The sequence below is a fragment of the Zalophus californianus genome, chromosome 4 (assembly GCF_009762305.2).
Source record: "Zalophus californianus isolate mZalCal1 chromosome 4, mZalCal1.pri.v2, whole genome shotgun sequence".
Taxonomy (NCBI): domain Eukaryota; kingdom Metazoa; phylum Chordata; class Mammalia; order Carnivora; family Otariidae; genus Zalophus; species Zalophus californianus.
Genome location: NC_045598.1, coordinates 9,820,270 through 9,844,943, shown reverse-complemented (window position 1 = coordinate 9,844,943; position 24,674 = coordinate 9,820,270). Strand labels below are relative to the sequence as shown.

The 24,674-nt window shown below is 46.8% G+C and overlaps 1 protein-coding gene across 1 annotated transcript in view; it reads right to left on the bottom strand.

Annotated features, from left to right (window-relative positions):
- The window catches only part of PRDM2 (PR/SET domain 2), a 117,775-nt gene that overhangs the window by 24,346 nt on the left and 68,755 nt on the right, over positions 1-24,674 (bottom strand). Inside the window, 8 exon segments of the mRNA XM_027578548.2 lie at positions 9,753-9,807; positions 9,810-9,852; positions 9,854-12,346; positions 12,348-12,803; positions 12,805-12,843; positions 12,845-13,530; positions 13,533-14,153; positions 19,860-19,970. Of these exon segments, the coding sequence (XP_027434349.2) occupies positions 9,753-9,807; positions 9,810-9,852; positions 9,854-12,346; positions 12,348-12,803; positions 12,805-12,843; positions 12,845-13,530; positions 13,533-14,153; positions 19,860-19,970 (4,504 nt within the window).

Genomic DNA, 24,674 nt, shown 5'->3' with positions numbered 1-24,674 from the left:
TCAGACCTGCAGCCCGACGCCTTCATGACCCACACTGGCCATTAAATTAAAGGTTTTCTGAATGGCCGACCCACTGAAACACTACAGGAGAATGTGCCTAAATTCGAAAGTCCAATAATAGCTTGGAAATAGAAGCCATCTGAAAATGAAAATGTTCCTAAACTCGAGCCGGGCTGGCAAGGTTCAGACGTGATTATAAAAAGCAAGCGAGAGGACAATGTTACTGCAAGGGAAAATCGAATCCGTGTGAGTCTCAAATAACTCCATTCCAATGGAGATTATTAAAATAGAGTATTCTGGGCAATTATTAAATACTAAAACAAACACAATTATCTTAAACGGAAATTCTTACTTTTAAATTAAAAATTAAAATTGCCACAACTGTATCCTAAGGCCTAAATCCCCTTTGGTTATTAACTTACCTGTAAAACAGATGCCAGGTCTTTTCTTAATGATTCCTATTTAAAATTTACATTTAGATTTAACACTAAGATTTGCTAGTTATCCAAGCACAATTCCAGATCATACCATAGGTGCCTGTCCAACCACAGCTGGATACAGATACGGAAAAACGCCTCGCTTAAATGTGTTCTGACTCAGGGCATAAACCTGTACTTCAAAACCCATCCGTAGCTTTCTCTCATCAGTGAAATGTCCCCCTCATCAGAGGGGTGCTTTGCCTGGCTTCCTGCAGTGGGTGACTTGCTGGACACGGGAAGGCACATTTAGGCACTAACTTCTTCCATAAAATATTTTATGTTTTCTGGACCATCACCTCAATTTCGGGTCACTTTCTATACGAGGCAGCTGAAAGGGAATCCAGCTGGTCCAAGTGAGGCAGAAGACAGAAGCATACACAAATGCTATTATCCCAACAGTTCAGGAAGTTTTCTCTTATAAAAGTATTTCCAAGACCGTCTTTGTGGCTCACAACGGAACGTCATTTTTACAACTGCAAGTAATTTAATGCAGAGTCATGACGGTTTTCCCCAATTCTTATTCTTAATCCAGAAAGTAAAAAAAAAACCTACGTATACTCTCCAGGTTCTAATCCTATAGTTCAAAAATAACTACCGGCAGAAACGTAACCCTTTGCTCTGCACTGGGCTGAGGTGGGAAGGCAAGCCTGGATCAACTATCCTTCTGGGCTAATGCCGGACAGGGTAAGGTTCCCAAGTGACATCTGAGGAGGACTCCTGATGACCCCCAGGCCCCTTCCTTAGGACCACTTTCAAAATCAAACGGTATTACTACTACAGCGAGCTTGGTTTCTATTAAGCAGATTTTTCTTGACTAAGCAGACTGACCTACAAAGCCGGGCAGAGCTGCAAGGTCTACGGCAGGTAGAGGCATATTCCACGGTCAGAGTCAAGCTGGACACGGGTGTTCGGGGGCAGGTCCTGATTATCTGCGCTCTGGTTGCACCAGGAAGACTCCCTACCCACCATGATGATTCTACTTGTTCACTAAGCCAAAAAGCCCTGAGTAGAGAAGGTCTCAAGGCCTGTATTCTACATTCAGAGGATATGAAGCTTTAAGAAATATACAGAACTATAAAAAATGATCAACAGAATGTTGTAGCTTGGAGGCAGCTCAAATCCCAACTTGCTACCTGAGAGTGGTAGGACCTCTGAACAAAATCACCGCCCCCCCCCAACCCAGGGTCTATTTCCCCATCTGCACACGGTACCAACTTCAAGGTGTTATATATAGTCAAGAGTCAAGTCTGAGAGACGCTTAGCACAGTCCCTCATGCAACAGAAAGCACTAGAACCCTGTATCCAACCTAACGAGGCTTATCAGGTGTTTCCAAAACCACTCAGAGAGGAAGCGGCCCAGGGGCAGGCGGTGAAAGGAAGAGCTGGAGTGCACCATGCAGCTGGAAGCGGGACAGGCCGGGGAAGGGGGGGGGGGTACATGGCGGGGAACCCTGGGCGGTCCGAACAGGAGACTGGGCCACAGGACCCCGAAAGATGGGTCAATGAGCAGTTTACATTTTCCCCTTTGTCGCACCCCTCAAACCGCAAGCTCTGTTCCAAACTTTTTTTTTGACAGTTTTCATTTTGTCTAAAAAGAATTTTACCAGTAATATGGAGGTCATCATACCCACCAATCTGGACCTTGCGCCTACTATCTTTTATCTCCTGGCACTGTGTACTTAAAGGTCCTGCATCTTATAGGCAAACTCCCAGAAAAAGGTCCAGGCACCCGGACAGAGGGACCCAACAGGGGCTGTGACCTTAGAATACTGGCTAAGAAACTGCACAACCGGCCAACCTTCCTGTTCCCCTCAAGGCCTATCACCTTTTCCATGAAGTACACATGCTTTTCTACAGCCCAGGGTTCAAGCCTGGCTTCAGAATAGTCCCTTACTCCCCACCTCCCAGGTCACCCTTCGCTCCCCACCTTCAGAAAAATGGGGCACACAGGGAACACACAAGTGCTTGAGCAACGCAGAGCCACACACATTCGTTGTCATGTCTCCCCCCTCATTCCAGGAAGTCTGCAACATGCACGGACATTACCTGGGGCTTAAAACTACAGGCTATCCAGGCCCCGCCTACGGTCTAATTTAAATGGCTGGTTGTAGGACTTTGGAGCTGGTAGCTTAGCACCTCTCTGGGTTGTCGGAGAGCCACTGCACGGGAGGGCAGGGCTGTGGCTCGTCTTCTGACAGCCTTGTCTATTGCCCAACCAGCATGCCAGTCCCTGCCAGGTGCCCTGCAGTCTCTCAGGACGACTTGATCTCTCTCTCTCTGCTCTAGAATACACCCTTCAATGGTGCTTTAGGAGGACAGTCACTGAAAGATGAGATGCCCGAGTGGGAGCAGCAGGGCTGGTGCCACCAGGTAGGGAAGAGGCCACAGGCCACCGGGTCTCCGAAAATATGACTAATGGCAAACCACTTCCTCTAACCATCAGCCGGGTCTTTAAATGTGGCCTTGGTATCCAAGGCAGCCTTTCTCTCACTCACCTGCACTGCAATCCACTTTCAAGGTCAAGTGCCATTTACTCTTTTATGGATATAAGTCAACCCGTTTGGAGGTTTGATAGCAAATCAAAATCCACCTAAGCATCAAATGCAGGAAATGAGCCATCATTTTAGTATGGCCACTTTTACGTAAGTATTAAAAGATGGCAGTCCTCTAGATAACCACCCTCAAAGAAGCCAGAGGCATCTTCTTGACCACCCAGCCTTTGGAGAACTGTGACAGTGTGACAACGTTTCCAATAGAAGTATAAATAGGAGAGACCACCAAGCAAATGTAAGTTCCACGAGGGCCGGGATTTTGTTCCACTGACGTAACCTAGGGACCCGAACACAGGCCTGGTATATGGTGGGTGCACGATAAATTCATGTGATTCTGTAGAACATCTTGCCAGAAGCACCTCAACCAACCAGATTAAAACAGCCAGCCCAGAGGAGAGTTTGTAATCAGAAACAGTGAGAGGTGCTTCAAAAGAGCAGAAACATACGGCTTCAATTACTAGCCTTTTGAATTTTTTAAAATGACTCCAGGAAGAGGAAAAGCAACCAGACTGGGGGCAGCCTGTTCCTGGTGGGGTGGGAGTTACTGGACTTCTTGGGGACTCTTCCACTGAGTCAATGTCTGCGTGCCTGTTGGGCTCAGGCACTGCTGTCAGCACCCGGGTCCCAAGGAGCCAGACCTGGCCCTGCCCCTTCAGTCCAGTGAGATAGTCTGTGAGTAACCAAACCCAGTAAAAAAGACCTCCTTCTGGAAGGAAAACTCAGACTATCTAGCCCATTCCCTGCTAACCAGATTGGGAACAAAGATCCAGAAAGTAAAAGAACTTGCCCAAGGTGAAGCCACCCATGGCAGGGACACAGAGGGCACCCATCAGATGCCTGTTCACTGGCACGAGGAGGGATGGATGAATGGCGAGCACCCGGGCCACGATGGAAACCCCCTTCTCCTTCCGGGCCCAGTGCTCGACCTCACAAGGCACAAGGCCCAACTCGTCAACAGGGCACTGGGAGAGTTGAGCAAAACATTTAAAACAAAGCATTCTGAAAGCTGTTCTGAAGCTCCACCAAGCCCTCAACCTCCTCCACACCTGCCTCCTCCCCCTGGGTTTCTGTAACAGCGGAGTACAGTAAGGACCATAAGCCAGAGACGGAACGGGACAACCTGGCCAAGGGAGGCTGATCACACCTTCTGCTTCACCACTGTGCCCTCAGATGCAGTAACATGCAGAGAAAGGAAGAAAGTACGGGAACAGCAAGTGCTACAGTGGAAGACATTATGAAACTGCTTGTATTCAATCGCTTTTAATTAAAACACATGCGTGCGCGAGCACACACACACACACACACACACACACACAGCAATTCCATATAAGCTTAATACAAACGTTACAACTGGTTTTTCTTCCGGGGATTCTTAAAAAGACAGGTCCCCAAAGTAAACTGTTAACAAGCACAGAGGAAGCCGAGACCCCACACATGAAATTCTTTATTTCCCTCTTAGCAAAGTAAGTTCACAAGGTACTTCTCAGCACCACTGTCCCGATTGCATGTCTACCCTCTCATTGGGATATAAGCAGTGTAACCCACATTTGGTGAATGCCAAATAGGAACGAGCGAAGAGAGGTCTGGGTGGACTCTACGTGCCGCACTTCCTACCGAGGGCGGCCCCCGACAGCTCCTGCAGCCCCTTCCTCTTCCTCCCTCACTGCTCCGGAGGATGTACAAAAGCAATCCTTTCACAAGGGTTTAGAAAGTGTTTTTATTGGTTACAATTATATAAAGCGTATCACTTGAATTCCCTCTAGTTATTAAGTGCTTGCTAGCAATAGCATAAAAACACTTCTTAGACATCTGACAAGCTCCGATGATTTCTTTCATACCAGAAGGGGAAGAAGAGCAAAGGGCATACCTGTCTGTAATGAACCCCCGTCCCTCCCTCTCTCTCTCTCTCTCCCTCTCTCTCAAGGCTACATTGGTTAAAATCAACGGACAACCCCTTTTGTATGTCAAATTGTAAATTTTAATGTTTTCATTAGAATAGTCTTTTATATCACTCTCCAACAAGAAAGAATAAAATAACTAACAGCAAACTTCAATACAAAAACACTCTCCAGATTAACAACTCCAACAAAAATGTAAAATGTAAATCACATATAATACAATTGAAGTGTCCAAAACAATTTAAATAATTTTAAATATTTTATTTTTAAACTGCTACAAATGCTTTATACATTTCAACATAAAAGTCCCCATAACAGAAATGTAACAAAATGGGAATGGTCGCGAAAGGGTTAAAGTGGCACAAATTCACCAAACAAGCATCAAACTACACATTTTCAGAGGTAGATTACTTTTAAAGTTGAGAACAAAAAACAACATGAATAAAACCAAGCCATTTTCCACCAACTCAGTCATCAATTAAGGGGAAGGCATAGAATGCAGAGAAACAACACTTACACATCCACTCAGGACGAGGCCAATTTGTGGGTTTTTTGCTCTCTCTTTTAGAGACGGAAGTGTAAAACCTGGCATGTAAATTCATTTATACTTACGTGTAGACATACATCTGTAGAGGCCTGGGGTGCATCCTGGCTGCGTATATATTGCTACATAGTCTCCGATAATATAATAGTTATAAATTAGTGCCAGATAATCATCTGAGAGGATAACGTCCATCTGGATATATGAACATGACACTGGAAGAAGCATTAAAAAAAAAAAAAATCCATATCCAATCCGGTTTCCTCTCCATTATGCTGGCAATCTGCTTGTGATATAGATTAAAACAAAAACAAAAACAAAAAAAAAAACAAGCTGAGAGAAGCTAAATGCGTCTCTGTATGTAACTCATTTAAAAGAAAGGCATCAAGAGCTGGTGTGTGACCATAACATTTTAGAATGAGTGCATCCGAATCTGTCATCCCTGAAATCTACAGAGTACTACTCATAAACCAGAACTTGCTCTGCAAGGTTAAGTTCCAATCATTCCTTTCTCTCCTGTGTGCCAAGACCCAGGGCTGCGCTCAGATCTGAGCCCCCAGCGCCGTGGTGACATGCCCTCCTCCTTGTACCCCGATCGCCTGGGAGCCCAGCGCACGTGCTGGGCTCCAGCAAAGCAACGGAGACCCGACCCTAACCGGGGCAGCAAGAAGCCTGCCCACAGTCAGTCGTGTGTGAGGATTTTGGAGTCAGCTTCAACTGGTCTTGCAAGCGTGGTAGATCTCATGTCCTTGGCCGTAGTGCTTATCCTAAGTTGAGCATGCAGTATCTTTATTTAGTCAATTAAGGTTTGCTTTGTTTGGGGGGCTTTTCTACATACAGGAAGCTCCTAGAAAATATAGAAACTGAAGCTGAATGGCAACATCACGGGACATGACCTGTGTTGACGGAACGGTGCATAGACCGTTCAACAGCAAAAGGAGGACTCTGAAGGTGCACAGGAACTTGGGTATCCTACTCAAGAGAGGCTGGGAAGGACCACGAGCAGGTGTCTTTGGAGTGGTGTGTGGCAGAGACAGGTATGTGAAAACTTAACATCACGGTGGCCAACAGGAAAACATGGTCTATTTCATGTTGCTCCATCTTTAAGTGTTTAAGGGCAACACGGTATTTTGTTAAGTTGCTCTAAAAGAAGCATTAAAGAAGGTAGGAACACCTTGAAAGTTACAAAGACCAAAGATGGCTATCTCTTTCCTGGTCTTTCCTCCCTCTTACAGCAGGTGGAAATGAGCCCTCAGCAAGAGATCTAACTCCAGTCCAACAACACGCAGGTGGGCTCTGGCCACTGACCGTGTGAGGTGAGCCCAACACAGGGTAGGGGTCCGCTGGGTTGACAGCTGTCCCGGGACAATCTACAGATGGGCGGTATGCCCGGTGTCCTCTGCTGCCCTGTTCTAAGAGGAGGATTTGGAACACGGGTCTTTGTTACACCCCGACTGGCACAATGTCTTGTGCTCCAGGAAATGACCAACTGGCAAATTCTGCTGAGCCCTCAGCATTCAGTGGGAAACTCTGACTTCATTCACATGGCTTGAGAAACTGTGGAATCCTCAACTGGCATTCAAATGTTAAAATGTCTGAGTACTGGGGACTCGCTCTGAATCACAGTTTGTCAGGCTGAGACACACAGGAAAACGATGTGCGGCCAGTTCGGTTTCAGTCCGTGAATATGCAACGGGCTAAGTAAAGCGAAATCACTGAAAAAACAAAGGCAAAGCAACTTCTCCTAAACATGCGCCATGAAATCAGCCCCAAATAAAATTTACAAGCAGAAATATACTGTGAAGGGATGAAGACTACAACTAAAACCATTCCTCTCTAGTGTTAATACACCCAACACGGAGGGAGGATGAGGCCGGCTTTCTAAGAGCCCTGGGCTGAACAGTGATGACCACCCCCCGCCCCCCCACCTTCCGGAGGCTGGAGCTTAGGAATCCCAGTTTTACAGCAAATGCACAACAAGGTGCTAAGAAGACCACACCAAACTCTTGGAAGAAATGCCCACTCTTGTGTCCAGATAATTAAACTATGATGTCCTATGGAACGTGTTCTTTTTTTTACTTCCCAAAAATAAAATACTTCACGAATTTGTGGTCACCTCTAAGCAGCCCTCCCCCCCGGCCCATGTAGGACACACGTCCTTCATTCGGCCGTGCCCACAGTACACAGTGCCAGAGACGCCTGCCACCGGGGAAGGGAGGCCTGCTGCCACCATCTACCCGTTAGAAACAATGGCAACGTTTTCTTATCAGACTCTTGAGTGTTTCCTTTTAGGCCCAATCCATTCCAGCAATTTGTTTACTATCAAATAAAGCAAAATAATTAAGATTAACTGGAGCAAAGAAGAGAGACACAATTTTATTAGGCACTTTGGTCCTTTGCAGTTTTCAGGGTTCGTCAAAAAGCACTGGGATGAGTAAGAGGCCAAGTGAATGAACTTCATACATGTATAGTTACTCAAGAGAGTTTATCTTTATAGTACTTTAATTTTTCATAACCTCACCCTTAAATCGTATAATTGGGATCCAGTACAAAATGAGGGACTCTTTCAGGTAACACTGCAGACAAAAAGGGATGCACATAGTACATTCTAAAGCATCAACCACCTGGGAGATGTTTTTTCGGTACAGTCAGTGAAAATGATGGCATTTTCTGGTTCTTCAACCCTGAAAAGAACTTGGGTCAAGAACATCCTGTTGTTGTGGAACTTCCAGAACTGGGTACCAAAACAGGTACACAGTTAAACTGCCACAGGCAGGCAGCGTGAACAGCTGATAAATAGGTGTGCATTTTCACCAGGGCTAAGCTCCAAGATGCTATATTATGCATATGCCATGGCCAGAGACCAGATGCTGAACTGGAACTACCGTGACAGATCCATTTCGTTCACTCACGAAAGTCGCTTTTTAAAAATGTGACCCTTTCATTCCTACGGTAAATCATTCCAATCAGCCTTGGCTGATGACCCTTCTCTACATCTTTCTTTCGCCACGACTTAAGGCACACCAGCACCAAGACCTCCTCTCATCAACTGTGCAGTGGTTACAGCCCCTGAGTCGTGACCTCTCCGAAATGGCAGTCACTCCCCAGAATTCATTCTAACGGTTTGCCTGAAACACCAAAGAGTTTTCAGACACTGAAAGTTACAGCCAAGAAAGCCTAGAGCCAAGCAGCTCATCACTCTTGAAGGAAAAGATTTTAAAATATTTTGCAGAAATTCTATCTGATGTTGACTATTTCACACAGGATTCACCTGGAGGCATTATCCAGGCAACAGGGATTCCGAGAACGCAACATCAATTTGGGTTACTTGAGTTAACTTGGAAAGCCCTGAAAAGTCAGTATGACATATTTAACTATTGCCCTGTGTTTTTAATGTGTCCACTGAGAACAGTTCTAATACAGGGAGGACACAGAATAAAACCGTGAAATCACCTCCAACCTAAGATGAATTCTTCCGCCATCAGTGGGGGAACAAAGGCGCTGCTGACACATGGGGCCGACCTGCCCTGGGCTGCTGCACCTGTCCAAGGGACCCGCCAGGCTCTGCCCCCACTGCAGGCTCTCAGCGCTCCCCCTCCTCTCCTTTCTTCAGAATCTGGCCTGTTTCTTCTCCTATGTCTGGAGACAGGAGCGGGTTTGAGGGGGGGGGGGGCGGATAAGGCATCTCAAAAGGGAGTCCGGTGTCGGGTGTTTGTTTTAACCAGTGAGGCAACTTTTTCAAATTACAACACAATACAAGAAGCATGAATAATAAAAGCATGCTCAATTACTAATAACTATGCTCCAGTCACAGAAATATTAAACAAGATTGCAATGTGGTTTCAACGAACTTCGGTGATCCAACCGTAACTATGAGCAATGATCTATGATCCGGAAATAATACAAAGTGACACTGAGATATTACCCAAGATATGAAGGAAGTGTGAGAGAATTTCATCTTTTCATAATAGGGTACTTTTGGGAGCTTTTTCATGGTTTCAAATTCAATTCACAACCGGCCCTAAGAAAGAAACGGTACCACTCGGTGAGTCCTAGGTCTGACACAAAAGCTGGGAATTCAGGTCTGAGGCAGCCAAAGCCGTGACCCTTCTTCGTGCCTCCAACTGAACCAACAGCTACTTCCTTTAAATGCTTATGTCAAAATTCTACAGGAAAAAAGGAAAAAATAGCCATTGGGCAAGAATATGGTGTTCTTCCAACCGTCTTTCCCCCCCGCGCTCGTCAGCTCGGACTTCCTCTGGCCCTGGAAGACTCGGCTTACCTGAAGTCCTTCAGCTCCTGCTTGCCACCGCTGTCCTCCCTCCTGCCGTCCCCGGGTCGGCAGCGGCCGCCAGCAGGAGGCTTCGGGTGACCGGCCCCCCCACTCCGTTCTCGAGACTTTACATTGAACCGGTCTGTTCTTTTCTTACTGGCCAAAGCGGCTTTGCTCTGCAGGACGGCCTTGCTCTTCTGCACCCGCACGTGCAGGCCCCGGGGCGTCTTGCCGGCGAGCTGGGCAGAATGGTTCTTGGCCACCGCTTTGGGCTTTTTCCCCTCGACGTGAGTTATTCTCGCCATTCTCATCGGGCTCGAGTTCCTTAAGGAGGAGCTTGGCTTTTTGGCCTTGACCGAAGCCGCGAATTTGACATTCTGCTTGGACCTGAAGGACGAGGAGGGCAGCGGCACGGGAGCAGGGCCCGAGCTGCGCGCTCTGGTCTTGCCCAGAGGAGCTTGCATGCTTTGCATCTTGATCTCCGCGTCAGCCGTGCGCCGCCGGTGGCCGCTGCTGTTTTTGTCGCTCCCTGCAGGGGAAGCATGCCCGCCTTTCTTGGATGAGTGGGCAACATTTTTTCTGGCAGGAGAGCGCGGTTTTTTGGGACAGCTGAAGGCGGCGTGCTTGTTGAGGCTCCCGACGTATGTGAACTCCCTGCGGCAGTGCGGGCAGATGTGTGAGGCCGGCTCACAGGCGGCGTTCAAGTCGGCCTTCTGCTTCGCAGATTTGTTCTTCTGAAGGATTGCTTTCTGGACAAGCTGGTTTTTTTTCTTCAGTGCGTTTAGTTTGAGCTTGTTCGAGGACATCTTGCTGAGCTCGACGCTGAAGTTCAGTCTTTTGGGCTGTCCCATTCGTCTGAAGGCGTTCTTCCCGGAGTTCTCTAGAACCACCACACCGTTTTTGGGCTGTACAGTCTGTTTCAAGGGGACTGGGTTTTTCTTAGGGGTATACCTCTTCTTGTCACTGGCAGAAGCACATGCCAGGATGTGTTTGTGTAACTCCGGCATGTTGTCAACACCCTTCCCACACTTTGTGCAGCGAATGGCAGTGGTGAACGTCTGTGGGATGTTGTGTGTTGTGAAATTTGTGGCCGTCACGCCGATGCCCATGGGGTTTCGGTGATGGTACTGAAATGGGGGCGGTTTAAAGCTCGGGTAATGCTGATTGAGGCCCAGTCGGACATCGGGGTCTTTCGTCTTTATGCCAGAAGCCATGATTTTTATGGTCGTGTAAAGCTCTTCGGAGGAATCATTTAGCTCTTCTTCCTCTTTCGATGCTTCCGAAGGATCTTCTGGCAAACTCTGCATATGCTCTCTATGGGCCTTGCTGGGATCGGTGAAGTTCTGGGGCCTCAGGGTGCCGCTTTCAAACTCATGGTGGGTGCACACCTTGTCTGGGTGGAGATCTCGCTGGTGCTGCTGCAAATTGCACAAAAAAGCAAATTCTTTTTTACAAACTGAACACACAAAGATATTCCCAACTCCATGAAGCAAAAAGCGATGTTCTGACAGATCAGTTTTCGCCTTAAAGAGCTGCACACAAAATTCACATTTGAAGGGCCATTCTTCAGCATGGACAGATAAATGTTTGGTTAGATCTTTAATGGAAAGAAAAGGTGATTCACAGACATTGCAGACGAAGTTTTTGTTGAATGTTTCCTGAACAATCTCCTGTTCCACTGCAGACTGGAGTTCTTCCCTGGGCTTCAGATCGTCATTCTCTAGTTCCTCCTGCTTGAAAGTTATCATGGGCAGGGAAGCTTCCAGATTATCCCCGGAGGAAACAACAGAGGAGACCGCTGAGAGCGGTGGCGGCGAGGGGGAAGAGGAGGAAGACGAAGAGGAGAAGGAAGAAGACGAGGAAGACGACGAGGAAGACGACGAGGAAAGGGTCGGTGGTCCGGGCGAAGCCGCAGACGTGAGCGGCTCCACGGAAGGGATGGGAGATGGTGACGGAGACACTGTAGGGGAGAGAATGGGAAGCGGGGACTGCACGGTGGCATTCGAGAGCGGGGAGGGACACAGACGGGGAGATGCCTCGGAAGAGGGGACCGGAAGAGGGACAGTAGGAAGGAGTGGAGGCGGTGGTGTGGCAACAGTCAACACGGGAGGACAGGCTGGGGGGGAAGAGGGGTGTGTTGGGATCAAGAGAGGAGGCAACTGCCCAGAAGAAAGGGACGAGGTCTGTAGGGCAGGCGAGGAAGGAGAGACATCGGGTGGGGACTCAGCCACAGGGGCCGACGAACTGGAGTCCGGGCCAAGGCCAGCGTCCGGCTGGGGGTCCAGGGACTGACAAGGACTCGGGCTCCGGGTCACATCTGCAGTGCTCTCTACGGGTAAGTCAAGGCCATTGTACTCATTGAGAAGAACCTTCTGCAGCATGCAGGTAGTTGGTTTCTTTTTCTTTACAGCACTGCAGGCTGGCTGCACCAGATGGTTTTCTTTGAACTCCTTGCCTTCAGAGTCACTACAAGGCTTCTTATGCACACTGAGATCTAATACAGATTCCCACTGGACCGGAGTCCGGCCTGTGCCCTCAGCCTTCTGTTTGACACCACTGGATAAATCCAGTGGCTGCTGGTTGCACACGTTGCTAAAAGTAGAAACTGGCTGCCCACTCCTTAGATACTTTATATTCGTCAAAGCATGGCGGGCTCACAGCTTCTCTCTCCTCTCTCCCCGATAAACTCCACGCGGGTGAGTTGCTGTGACTTTCTAATTTGGGCTTTTTGGAACCTAGAACTCCATCAGTCCACGCTGCTTTGCCTTCGCTTTGCTTTCCAAAGTCTCGAAGGGCAGGACTGTGTTGTGGGGAGCTGGGAGGAGAACTGGTCCGCCGCTTAAAACGACTCGAGGTCACGGGGAGCATGGACGCGGGAGCGGACACACAAACGGGCCCTAACTTCGGAATTTCGGTCGCTGAAATGCCTGCAGGAGGAGTTAGCTTGTCCTGGGTCTGAAGAAGTTGTTTGAGCTTCGATGACAAGTACACACTTTTCTCTTTGTGGAAAGACACTGCCTCTGACGTGGATATGCTGAGAGGCAGTAAGGAACACGAGGGGCACCGAGGGCTCAGGCTCCGTCTCCGCTTTGATTTTGGGTTAGCGCGGGAGGACTCGCGGTTCTCCGTTTCTTGGACTCGCTGTTCGTGCCGCTGGAAGGCTCTTTAGGAAGATCATCTGCTACGGCGGCCTGCGTGGTCTTTACATTTTGGGTGATCTCCACCGTAACTGGAGTAAGCAGACAATTGATCCCATACAAGTCGGCCGAGCTGGACTCCATCTCGATGACGTCACAGTTACTCGTGCTGCTGCTGGTCTGAATTTTGCCATCAATATAGAACTTTAGGTTTTCCGAGATATTGCTGGAGATATCCATGATGTACACGTCCTCTGCCTCCCCGTCCTCCTCTGGCTCCGTGCTGGGCACGTAGACACTCTGGGCGGGCGGGGCCTGCTCCGCGGGGGGGCGCGGCTCCTCCAGGAGGCCCCCTTTCCGCCGCACGCCCTTGGGGAGCAGATGGCGCTCGTGCACTCTACGCTGATGCCGTCTCATATTCGTATGCGTTCCAAACACCTTCTTACAGTATTTGCACGGATGCAGCTCTTTAACATCCCCGTTCTCCTCTACAACAGAAGAACTGACCGCTTCCAGGGGCGCCTTCTCGGAGTGCGAGAGCAGAGAGTCCTGCCCGAGGCCGGAGGGCGGCGAGCCATGGGCGGCGGCGGCGGCGGCGGCGGCGGCGCGGTCTCCCGGGGCCCTGCCGTCTGCCGGCTCGTCGGGCGGCGGAGCGCGGGCCCGGGCTTGCGCTTCAGCCCCGCCTCGTGGCGCCGCTCGTGCCGCCTCCTGTTGATCTGCGTGCCGAACGCCTTCCCGCAGTACTTGCACTTGAAAGCGTGATTGACTGTGGACATGTGGATGTGCGTGTGGCGCTCGAGCCCCTGTTTGGTCGTGAACTTCCTCTCACAGTGCTGACACGGAAACAGAAACGTCTCAAAGATGTCACCATTGGCCTCTTCTTTCGTTCTGGGAGTTCTGGAAACAGGTGGAACCTCCGGAGAGCCTGCAAGCGTTTCTTTTGACACGTGTTTTGGTTCTTCTAGTAAATCTTCTGGCTTCTCATCACATCGTATCTCTGGCTCTTTCACAGAACTTTCATTTGGCATATCAGCTTCTTCCTCGCCCTCTTCCTCCAGCTCGTCCTCTTCCTCCTCCTCCTCTTCCTCCTCTTCCTCCACCTCATTCACCTCACAGGCCATGGCTGCCGGCCTCCCGTCTGGTTCCGGGCGGGGCTCACAGGCGGCGGGGGGGACGACGCGATCCGGAAGCACATCCTGACTGACCGCCTCCTGAAGAACGGCTGTCTGCTCCACTGCAGAGGCTGACGCCTTCTCGTCCTCTTCTTTGGGACCTAGAAAGCACAGGGAAGCAGAAGCACAGGCTTGAGGACAAAATCCAGCCACTTCATGATCAATTCTTACTATGCAAGCCATTTTCTCTTACCATCGAAGATACGTATGGGGGAGTGTGACCAGCAATAAAAAGCTCTACCTTCCCATTTATAAAGCCATATTGAATAGGAATCCATTTTGTTCACTTATTCAACAAATATTTACGGAGCGCCTGCTACACACCGGGCCACACACCACGCAATGAGGATACGTGTGTGAACAGAGTGTGGCCACATGGACCTTCGAATCTGTGTTCAGTCACGCGCATATAAATACAATTGTGTTGACAGAAATTGTAGTACTTAAAACTGTGCTGGAGGGGCGCCCAGGTAGCTCAGTCAGTTAAGCATCTGCCTTAGGCTCAGGTCAGGGTCCCAGGGTTCTAGGATCGAGCCCCACACTGGGCTCCCTGCTTGTCCCTCTCCCTCTGCCCCTCCCCCATGCTTGTTCTCTCTCTTGCATTTTCTCTCTCTCAAATAAATAAATAAAACCTTAAAAAAAAAAAAAAAAACAAAAAACCTGTGTTGGATATGACACAATACTGGATTCGGGACTGGATTCGGATCAGTATCCAGTGATACTGGGCATCAGGAGTCTTGCTGTGAATTCTATTCCTCATGATTCCAAACTGAAACTAGAAAACTGCTAATCACATTACCAGGTTAGGTTCTTCATAGGCTGTCTTGAATAGAATGATTCTTTCCCTCCTTCCTGACCAAAACTATATATTTTAGAAACTAGGACATTTTCCAAGCCTAATCAAATTATTAAGAACTCAGGAGCTGTGGAGAAAAAGGAACCCTCCAAACCTCCTGCACTGTTCGTGGGAATGCAAACTGGTGCAGCCTCAAAAAAAAATCAAAAACAGAACCACCCTAAGATCCAGTAATCGCACTACTGGGTATTTACCCCCGAAAAATATAAAAACACTAATTCAAAAGGATACATGCACCCCTATGCTTACTGCAGCATTATTTACAACGGCTAAACTCTGGAAGCAGCCCAAGCGTCCATCGATAGTTGAATGGATAAAGAATATGTGGTACACACACACACACACACACACACACACACACACACTATTATTCAGCCATAAAAAAGAATGAAATCTTACCATCTGCAACAACAACATGGACGGAGCTGGAGTATAATGCTAATAAGCAAAGTCAGTCAGTCAGTCAGAGAAAGACAAATACCGTATGATCTCACTCACGTGTCGAGTTTAAGAAACACAACAAATGAGCAAAGGGGAAAAAAGAGGAAAAAAGACAAACCAAGAAACAGACTCTTAAGTACAGAGAACAAACTGGTGGTTACCAGAGGTGGGGGGATGGGTGAAACAGGTGACAGGGATTAAGAGTACACTTAGCATCATGCGCAGAGTAACGTACAGAACTACTGAATCACTACATTGTACACCGGAAACCAATATAACTCTGTATGTTAACCATACTGGAATTAAAATAAAAACTTAATAAAAAGAAAAAAGAACTCAGGAGCATCTGAAGAAGGAAATAAAGACCTGAAGTGACTTCTGAGTCTCTATACCTAGAAGAAACCCATCTGAGCCCAACCTGAGGTAGATGGCAGACAGGTGGCCAGGAAGGGGCTCACTGGTACGACGACAGTGGCGCAGAGGCCTAAAGAAAATGAGTCATGCAAGTATCTGGGCGAGGGAAGCCCACCAGACAGAGGAAACAGCAGACGCGTGAGCTGAGTCAACATCATGTTAGATGTGTTCAAAAAACAGCAAGAAGTCAGAAAGGCTGGGGTGGGGAGGGACTGAAAAAAGGAAAACTCTAGGTGGACAAGGATGGAGGCAGGGAGAGGTGCTGGTTAAGTGGTCAGACACTGGGTATGGTTGAAGATAAAACGCTGACAAGATTGCTGACTGGCTGTGGTGGGCAGGAGAGAGGGGGAGAGAGCGAGGAGTCAAGGACGATTCCACAGCAAACGTAATAATACTATTTACTCAAAGACTGAGGGGAAAGTAGGTCTGAGCTCCCCCCCGCCCCGCCCCCGGTGAGTGTGTGTGTTGAGGGGGGATCAAGAGTTACTTTGGACACACAGACACCTGAGTAAAGATATGAAGTCATTTGTTCTACAGGACTCAAGTTCAACAAAGAGGCTGAGCCCAGACCGTACAAGTCCTCAAACCAGAAGTGCTATTTGGAGCACAGGACTGCAAGAGGCCCCCTGGAGAATGAATGCAGACAGAAAAGAGGCGGGCAGACGGTCCCCCAGATGACTCCAGGACTTACAGGTCAGAAGCATGGCCAGTGAGGTTATCTGGAGAGCCAAGAAGAGTAAAGAAAGTTTCAAAAGGAGGGAGCGATGAGCTGTGTCCGGAACTATGAATGGGTTGGCTAAGGGAGGACAGGGGGCTAAACGTCCGATTTACCAAGGTGGAGGTGTGCTGGTGCTGACAACAGTTTGAGCAGAGCAGTGCGGACAAATGCCTAATGGAGTTCCTAAGAGAATGGACGGAGCAGGGAGACAGGGAGGCTAGAGTGAAGCTATCATGGAAAGCAGAGAAGTGGAGAAGTGGCTGGAAAGAATCACAGGGACAGCAAGGGACACTAAGACAGGCACTGTCACAAGCCCATTTAATGCTCACAGGGATGATCCATGGCGCTGCTTTCTCTACAGTACCACCTGAGTCCCTGCTGAATGAGGCCGCTTTTAAGAAAATGAAACATGCATTAGGAAAGCCTCTGTAAAGGAAGCAGAGCTACCCGGACTTCGGCTCTGCATTCACTGGGCCAATACTTACTATATGCCAGTCCTACGTGAACAGGACTGTCAAGATCCTCGGCCTGGCAGAGCTTCACTTTTAACGGGGGCCACGTACCAGTAAGCAGCAACAAGACCGTCCTGAATTAATGACCACGCTTTGGGGAAGTACAGGTTGCTACGGAAGGATTCGGGAGAAACATCTAATAACGACTTTGTTCGTCAGGGAAGGAAGGCTTCTTAGAGAAAGGACTGAGCAGGCTGAACCTGAAGGTCAAGGACAGAAAAGGAAAAGCAAGCAGGAGGAATCAAAACATGTATGACGCTAGACATCAGTCTGGACTTACCTGGGGGCAAGTGGGGCTCCATTAAGGTATTTTAGAGCAGGAGAGTGCCGTTTGGGAGATTTGGCCGCGATGTAGCTTCCGGGACTGGGAGGACAGCCCTGGAGGCAGGAGTGCGAAGGCCGGGGTATTAGGAGGGAGAGGATGGATGGGAAGGGAAGGAAGCAACGGACACAAAGAAGAGCGGGCACACTGTCAGGAGAAGAGACCTGTCAGCAGACGCAGTGACCACCTGGATGTGGGGAGGACGGGCTAAAAAGGCCAACCATTCCCAGCTCTGCAAACAGCAGGTACTCGTGGCAAGGCCGCCTGCTCAGTCCCAGCCCGCTGGCTTCACTTTTACCTGTCTGTCCACTCCTCTCCCCCCACAGACCAGCCTTCTCTCCCCTAAGACAAACCTCATTAATCCCACGAGTTCTCCACAGACTGGGACACCAGTCACTTGATGGTGGCAGAAGCTAACTCCCTTTCCAAATACATTTTCAACAAAGACCCAGCTTGCTAAAAAAGTCAAAATGAGACAACAGAAAATGAAAAGAACATCTCGAAGGCTTAGAAATTTTAGAGTCTATGTTTAGCCAAAATCTGTGGCTTCTGTTACTGTGGGGGGAAAAAAAGATTTTCTTTCCCTGTGACCGGTAAACAATCCCAGACTTAAAACTGCCCAAAGTAATATGGAACAAAACACTCAGAGCTCTATTAATTAACTAGTAAGGTCCACACCGACGTGTATCCACACACTCGATGAGGTCTGTTGAGTTTTAAAAATAAAGGAAGGTTTGGGGAACACAAGGAAGGGTCCGGACTGTTTTGCTCAGTACACAGACCACTTGCTGAGGACAATGCCGAACATTCAGGAGAAGCCGACAACTAGCCTGTAAGGAACCAATCACACTTTGATCGGGTACTCCACAAACAGATAAATATTAGGTACTTTTCTTCCTAGGACCTGATGTTATATCAGGAATAAATAACTTGACTTCAATTACTGAAGGGGAGAGAGAGGGCTGTTAGATTTTCCTTTTTAATTCTGCCACTAAAGGCACTGAGGTTCTTTAGTATTTGTGCTGTTGTTCAAACAAGAGTCTTCATTAGCCACTCTGGTATCAGCATACAGAACTCAGTTTTATAAGGCTCTAGGAAATCAAACTGTCTGTTCTTGATTCATAAAATGCCACAGGAAATTATAATCCTTTATGAATGTCATCACTGCAAACAGTGCTAATAAAGTGGTTTATAAAAGGCATCCAAAGACTCTGGGGTTTCTCTTCAGATCACATCAATCTTTCGCCCTTTTTTAGAAGGCATCCAAAATATTCTGTGGGTTTTTTTTTTTCCTCTACAAATGTTTCTTGAAAGAGTCACAAGCCTCTATTTTGAAATCTGCCTGTTTAGGTCACTACAAACAATTCTTAGAAAGCTCCAGTCTCTGCATATATTTGCCACATAACGAATTAATGCACGCCTCCCTCGTTTCTATTATCAACGGTCTCAATATGGTCATTCAACTACAAGGAGCACAGAGCAATCTGCCTTTCTGATGAACTTTCAATCCGTGCCTCTCTCTGAACTCTCACATCATGGAGGGCCTTAGAATATCAAACCTTAGAAGGGATGATAAAGAAGAAAATCTGGAGTGGAGTAACACGAGGAAATAAAATAGAAATTTAATTTCTAACAAAATACAAGGGGCATGATCCCAGGGTCCTAGGATCCAGCCCCACGGTGGAGTCCCTGGCTCAGCGGGGAGTCTGCTTCTCCCTCTGCCCCTGCCCCTGATCATGCTCCCTCTCTCTCTCTCTCTAATAAATAAAATCTTAAAAAAAAAAAAAACAACCACTCTTGGGGCACCTGGGTGGCTCAGTCGTTAACCGTCTGCCTTCGGCTCAGGTCCTGATCCCAGGGTCCTGGGATCAAGCCCCACATCGGGCTCCCTGCTCAGCGGGAGGCCTGCTTCTCCCTCTCCCACTCCCCCTGCTTGTGCTCCCTCTCTCGCTGTATCTCTCTGTCAAATAAATAAATAAATAAATAAATAAATAAATAAATAAACCACTCTTCACTCTGCACACTTTTCATGCTGATATATAAAATCAAAGGTGTTTGATATTTCAAGTAAATTTTTAACTGAAGTGCAAAACCTAACAATGTTGAGTATATAAATCGTTAAGTATATAGCTAGATAAAACATTTACAGAGTAAATACACTGCTGTACCCCCCACACAGCTCGGTGATGGACTAGTGCCAGTGTCCCAGAAGCCTTCTCAAGTCCCTGCCAGTCTGACTTCTATCACCAGAGATTTGTTTTGATGGTTCTGAACTTTATAAAGTATTTATAAATATAATCATAGAGTACGTTTCATTTCATTTTAACCAGGGAATAATTTCGTTTTTAACAAAGAAGGTCTTTAATAATACTTTTTAAGGGGAGGTGAGATGTGGAAGGCTCAGTTCACTGTATTAAATTCCGGTAGTCATTTGCTGTTAACCCTTTCCAGTTTTGGGGTGAAGTCTCAAAAGGGCATCCCAAGGAGATTTACAGTAACTGGTGATACATACCCAAATCATACAAGTCCAACCTCCAAGCTTACCTTCCGCAGAATCTCTCATCTTTGCAGAAGCAGAATCTGGCTCACTTGTCTTCAGCTGTAGGTCTTCGGTTTTGTTTGCTTTGTTTTTACTTTCCTGGGATTTTTTCTTCCCTAAAACACAACATGTATTTATTTACTAACTTACTCACTCACTCACTATTACCCTGAATTCTTGAAACAGACAATTACTAATCCAATGACAGCAAACTGTAGATTTCTAGGCAATTATCATATCAGTTAAGAAAGAAACAGACAATGAGTAAGAATACTTTTGAGTCATGTTAGAGAAAAAGAAACCCATAAACCCTGTATTCTTGGGCGTTAGTTCCCCTATCAAACTAACAGCTCATCTATTCTAGAGAAGTTAAAAATACTGATGTCAGAGGAAAATGAGAGAGACAACTAACACCGAGTTTCAATACCACACAAGTAATAAGGACTGGCAAAGTCTGACTGTTTGTAAGAAGCACACTGGGGAAAAAAAGACGGTGTAACTTGGGTCCCTTTTAGTTAAGACATGCTTATCCATAACTGTCAAAGCAAAACACCAGAAGCAGGCTCCGCTGAATTGCAAAGGATGCATATGCGCAGTGGCTCAAATATCAAATGCAGAGTAATTACGAGTAATTCACTGTCAAGCCCGCATGAATTCTGAGGGTCCCCAGGGACTCGACTCCAGGTCCAGTACAATTCAGGATTTCATTAACAACTGGAAGAATGGAATTCAGGACACACTAACTGCATTCCAGCCAATCCCACAGTTCAGAAGGTAAGACTAAAATGCAATGCGTTTCTGACAAGCTGGAACAAGGAGCTCAGGTCACCAAGATATTCAATGTGGATAAGCCATTCTCTAGAAAAGTACTAATACTGAAGGTCTGGAAGCTGAGTCTCTTTGGGATTTAACCAGAATTTGTGGCCCTTCTTTTCTATTTTTTTTTTTTAATTCCAACTTTCTTTTTCCTGGTAGCTCTTGTTCAGTTTTCAGATTCAGAGCAGGTTCCCTCCTCATCCTCCCCGAACACTTCTTTCTTCTCCTCCTGCAATGCTCTCCCCATCGTGCCTCGCAGAGCTGTCCTTTCTCTTTCAGAACAAGCCTCTTGACAAACTAGAAACCACTCAGTGCTCCTGGAAAATGGTATTCTCTGTAACAGAGCATCACTACAGAGGAGCAACGAAAACAGAGACAACACATGAAAATGAGGTGAGAGACACACAAGTAACATTGAGAAGTTCATCACGGTTAAAAATGGAAACATCGATTATAATATGAGGCAAATACTAATCCTAAAAAAAGCGCCACCAGATTTTGACAAATAATTAAGAGATGAAACAAGGGGGGGAAAATACAAAATACTCAATAATCGGCCATTTGTCAGTCTTAGGCAAATTCTAAAATACTATTTTAAGTTCCTCAGTCTTCGGTCCGTGGGCGGGGGGGGGGGGAGATGCTTTGATGCCTTCTGCCATGATGTTATTAAGAGTTCGCTCAAATAACTTCCCGATAACACGTCCATCCCTCATTTCCAAAGGCATCTAAAATGGAACTCAGGACCCAAGCAGGCACTTCACTGGAACCACCTGCTGGTAAGAAGAGAGGCCAAGAGCCTGCAGGTGGAAGGATTATAAACCAATCCCCTCTGTAAAGGGCAAGGACCTGAAAACACCTTTTCACAGTGGAAGAAGCAACTTCCTCTTGCAATTCCTTCTCCCTTTGTCAACTGAAGGGCACTAAACCTAAATCTGATGATGACAAGGTTCTTGAGGAACCCAGCTGTGCTTCAGGACGTCTGGATTCCATCTACTTCCAGCCAGTTCTCTTATCCTCACGACGACAGATGCCCTTCCCTCTGTGTGATGCCCAGTCCCTATCCGATCACTGGTGCAAGTAGGAAAGGATTACGGGCAACTAACAGAGTCGCCCTAACGCTGCAGTCCATGTCTGCTGAGGACCATGTAAGGACTCCTGGGCTCCAGGATGCTTAATTCAAAAGTTATATCCAGGAAAGTTTTTCCCTGGATCACAAACACAAAAGTGTTGTAAGACATCATGTACCACCTCATGTACCCCAAACAGCCCAAGGAATGACCCTTTCTCACCTCTTACTTTCTACTTTGTAGAGGTCTGAGCTTTTGAAATAAGTAAAAATGGAGGTATAGCATACACTTTGCCTGTTACGCATCTTACATACATTAAAACAAGTCACACTGAGAAATTTAATAGAAAAACAGATGTCAATTTATTGCAATACAATCCCTTACAAAAGCAATTCAAAGATTTTCTGCAGCCTCTCAAGTGCCATACAAAGCTGGTTAGCAGGTCATACAAAAAACTGGCCATATATATAAACAGAGTATTAAATAAGTGAAGTTCCTAGATATATATTATAATAAAACAGCACAACTTTAAAAATACCATTCACTAATACATATTCAGACTGAAATCACACAACTATCTAAAAGGCAAAAAAGTACTACTTTTAAGTTTTATTCCCGGCCTAAAAGAATATTAAAACATCTAGCTGATACTGAACGTCAATGTCTACTTTTGGCCTCTCCAAACCTAATCGGTGAGAAGTGCATAACCCCCTCCCCCCCCACCTCCAGGTGCCCTCTTTAAAAAAACAAGACCAGGAAACCTTGATTCCCTATGAAGAGAAACCACTTGAACTAGGGACCCGTGCATCCTACTGAGAGGGCCACAGGCTGCCTGGGCGTCCCGCAAATGATCTTCTCTGTTCTGGGCCTGTCCGATGAGCTGGAGGACGTTCAGCAGCATCCCTGACCTCCACCCACTAGATGCCAGTAGCACCACCACTTTTAACTGTGACAAGCCAAAGTCTCCAGACACGGCCGAATGTCCGGGGTGGGGGTGGGAGGCCTCCCCAGGTTAAGAACCACTGGGCTGAACCAATACAATAGAGGGCACGAAAGATAAAATGGGGCTCTGCAGTCTATATATTTAAGAATTTTAAAAGTTTTTGAATCCCACTAATAAACCACTTGTAAAAATTAAAGAACAGAACAATTAAATGTACTCCCAAGTACCTCTGGTGAACACTGACAGACTTAGTTTATCGTGGAAATGAGTCTATCATGAATCTAATTATCATTCATTCATGAGACTGAGATTACCAGACACATGAAATGATCCTCACAATCTTAATCAGAACCATCTAACAGCTGAGTTACTTTCCATTAGGACCGAAGCCTAGAGATGAAGGGGCTATGGAAACCACCTGTCCTACCTGCTATTTTGAGAGGAAAACGAAGGCCAAGGCCCCAGCGGGACTAATAATGAGCCTACGAGAGAACAGAAATTAGGGCCCGGGTGTCCCGACTCACACTTACGCATGCTTGGTGTCACTCACAAAACCAAATACTGTGGTAAACAGAGTAACAGGTGGGGGAACCTGCTACATTTCCGTAAATAAGTAAATTTCTTTTCCTGATACTTGGTTTCTGTTCTATTTGTAATCAAACTAAAAGAGAAGACAAAAACAAGCTTATAACCAAAACAACCTCTAAGGACTCTTACAAAGGGGCGTGGGGACTTGTTCGCGACTGTGAGGCAGGAGGGGCCTCGGGAATGGGTCCGGCCGGCAGAGCCCGCTGGGAGCCTGGTAAGTACACGTGTGCACTTACCATCAGGTTCCTGAAGGGTCCTACATAGAAGCTACTGCCAGCTGCGTGCTCCACTTGGTCTAAACAAGAAAGATACAGGAATGAAACACAAGGAAAGTGAAATGGATACGCCAACAAAGAACATAATGGAAGACAGGACAAACTTCATGTATATAAGGAAAAGAAATACACACACAGTTATGAAGAAAACTGAATGAAACAGAAGGAAAAGAACAGTTACCCTCTACATCAAGGTTCTCACACACACAAAAATAAAAATTAAAAAAATTCATCTTTAACTGTGTTCTCAGCCGCTGACAGGAGGACCCACTCGGTATACTTACTCTCAGGCCCGTGCCACGCCTGCGCTGCAAAACAGATGCTCTTACCACCTTCTGCTGGAAGACCCCGACGTCCCCATCCACGCCTCTCATCTTACAGATACCCAAGGACCAGAGACGTGAAGTCATCTGCCCAGGGTCATGCAACTAAATTAGCTCTACAGCCAGAATGAACCCGCAAGGATGCTGCTGCTAAAGGTGTTCTTGCTACTGCATTTCTTAAGACCAGTAATGACACAAGAAAAGTATCATATTCTGTACAATGCAATTTGTTTTTAAAAGATTTTATTTATGAGAGAGCGCATGCGCATGAGCAGGGAAGGAGTGGAGGGAGAGGGAGAGAATCCAAGCGGACTCCCTGCTGAGCGTGGGGCCCCACTAGAGGCTCAATCCCACAACCCTGAGATCATGACCTGGGCCAAAACCAACAGTCGGAAACTCAACAAAACACTTTCTATGCGTTGTCTCACTTGGTTTCAAGGGCAAATGAAAGAAAAGTGGTAGAGACGTCCACTGCATTTATAGGAAACAAGAATCAAATTAGAGTGCAAATTTTTTTTTCCATTTCAGTGTTACCAGAAACACCAGTCAACACTAATCAATCAACTGAGGCATAGAACCTCAATCTAAGCAAATATGATTCACCATTAAATAGTATCAATAAAACTGGGTTTTCTAGTGAAATAGCTACCATTATAGAGAAGTCCAACAGTCATAATGACTACTCTTTATAGATAATGTCTAGCATTATACCTCTGGTGCCTGGGATGCAAGTTGCATAATCAAAATTGCCTGAAGCATCACGTAAAAAACTTAACCTAGGTCTGGACGGTGTTCTACTATCTATTAA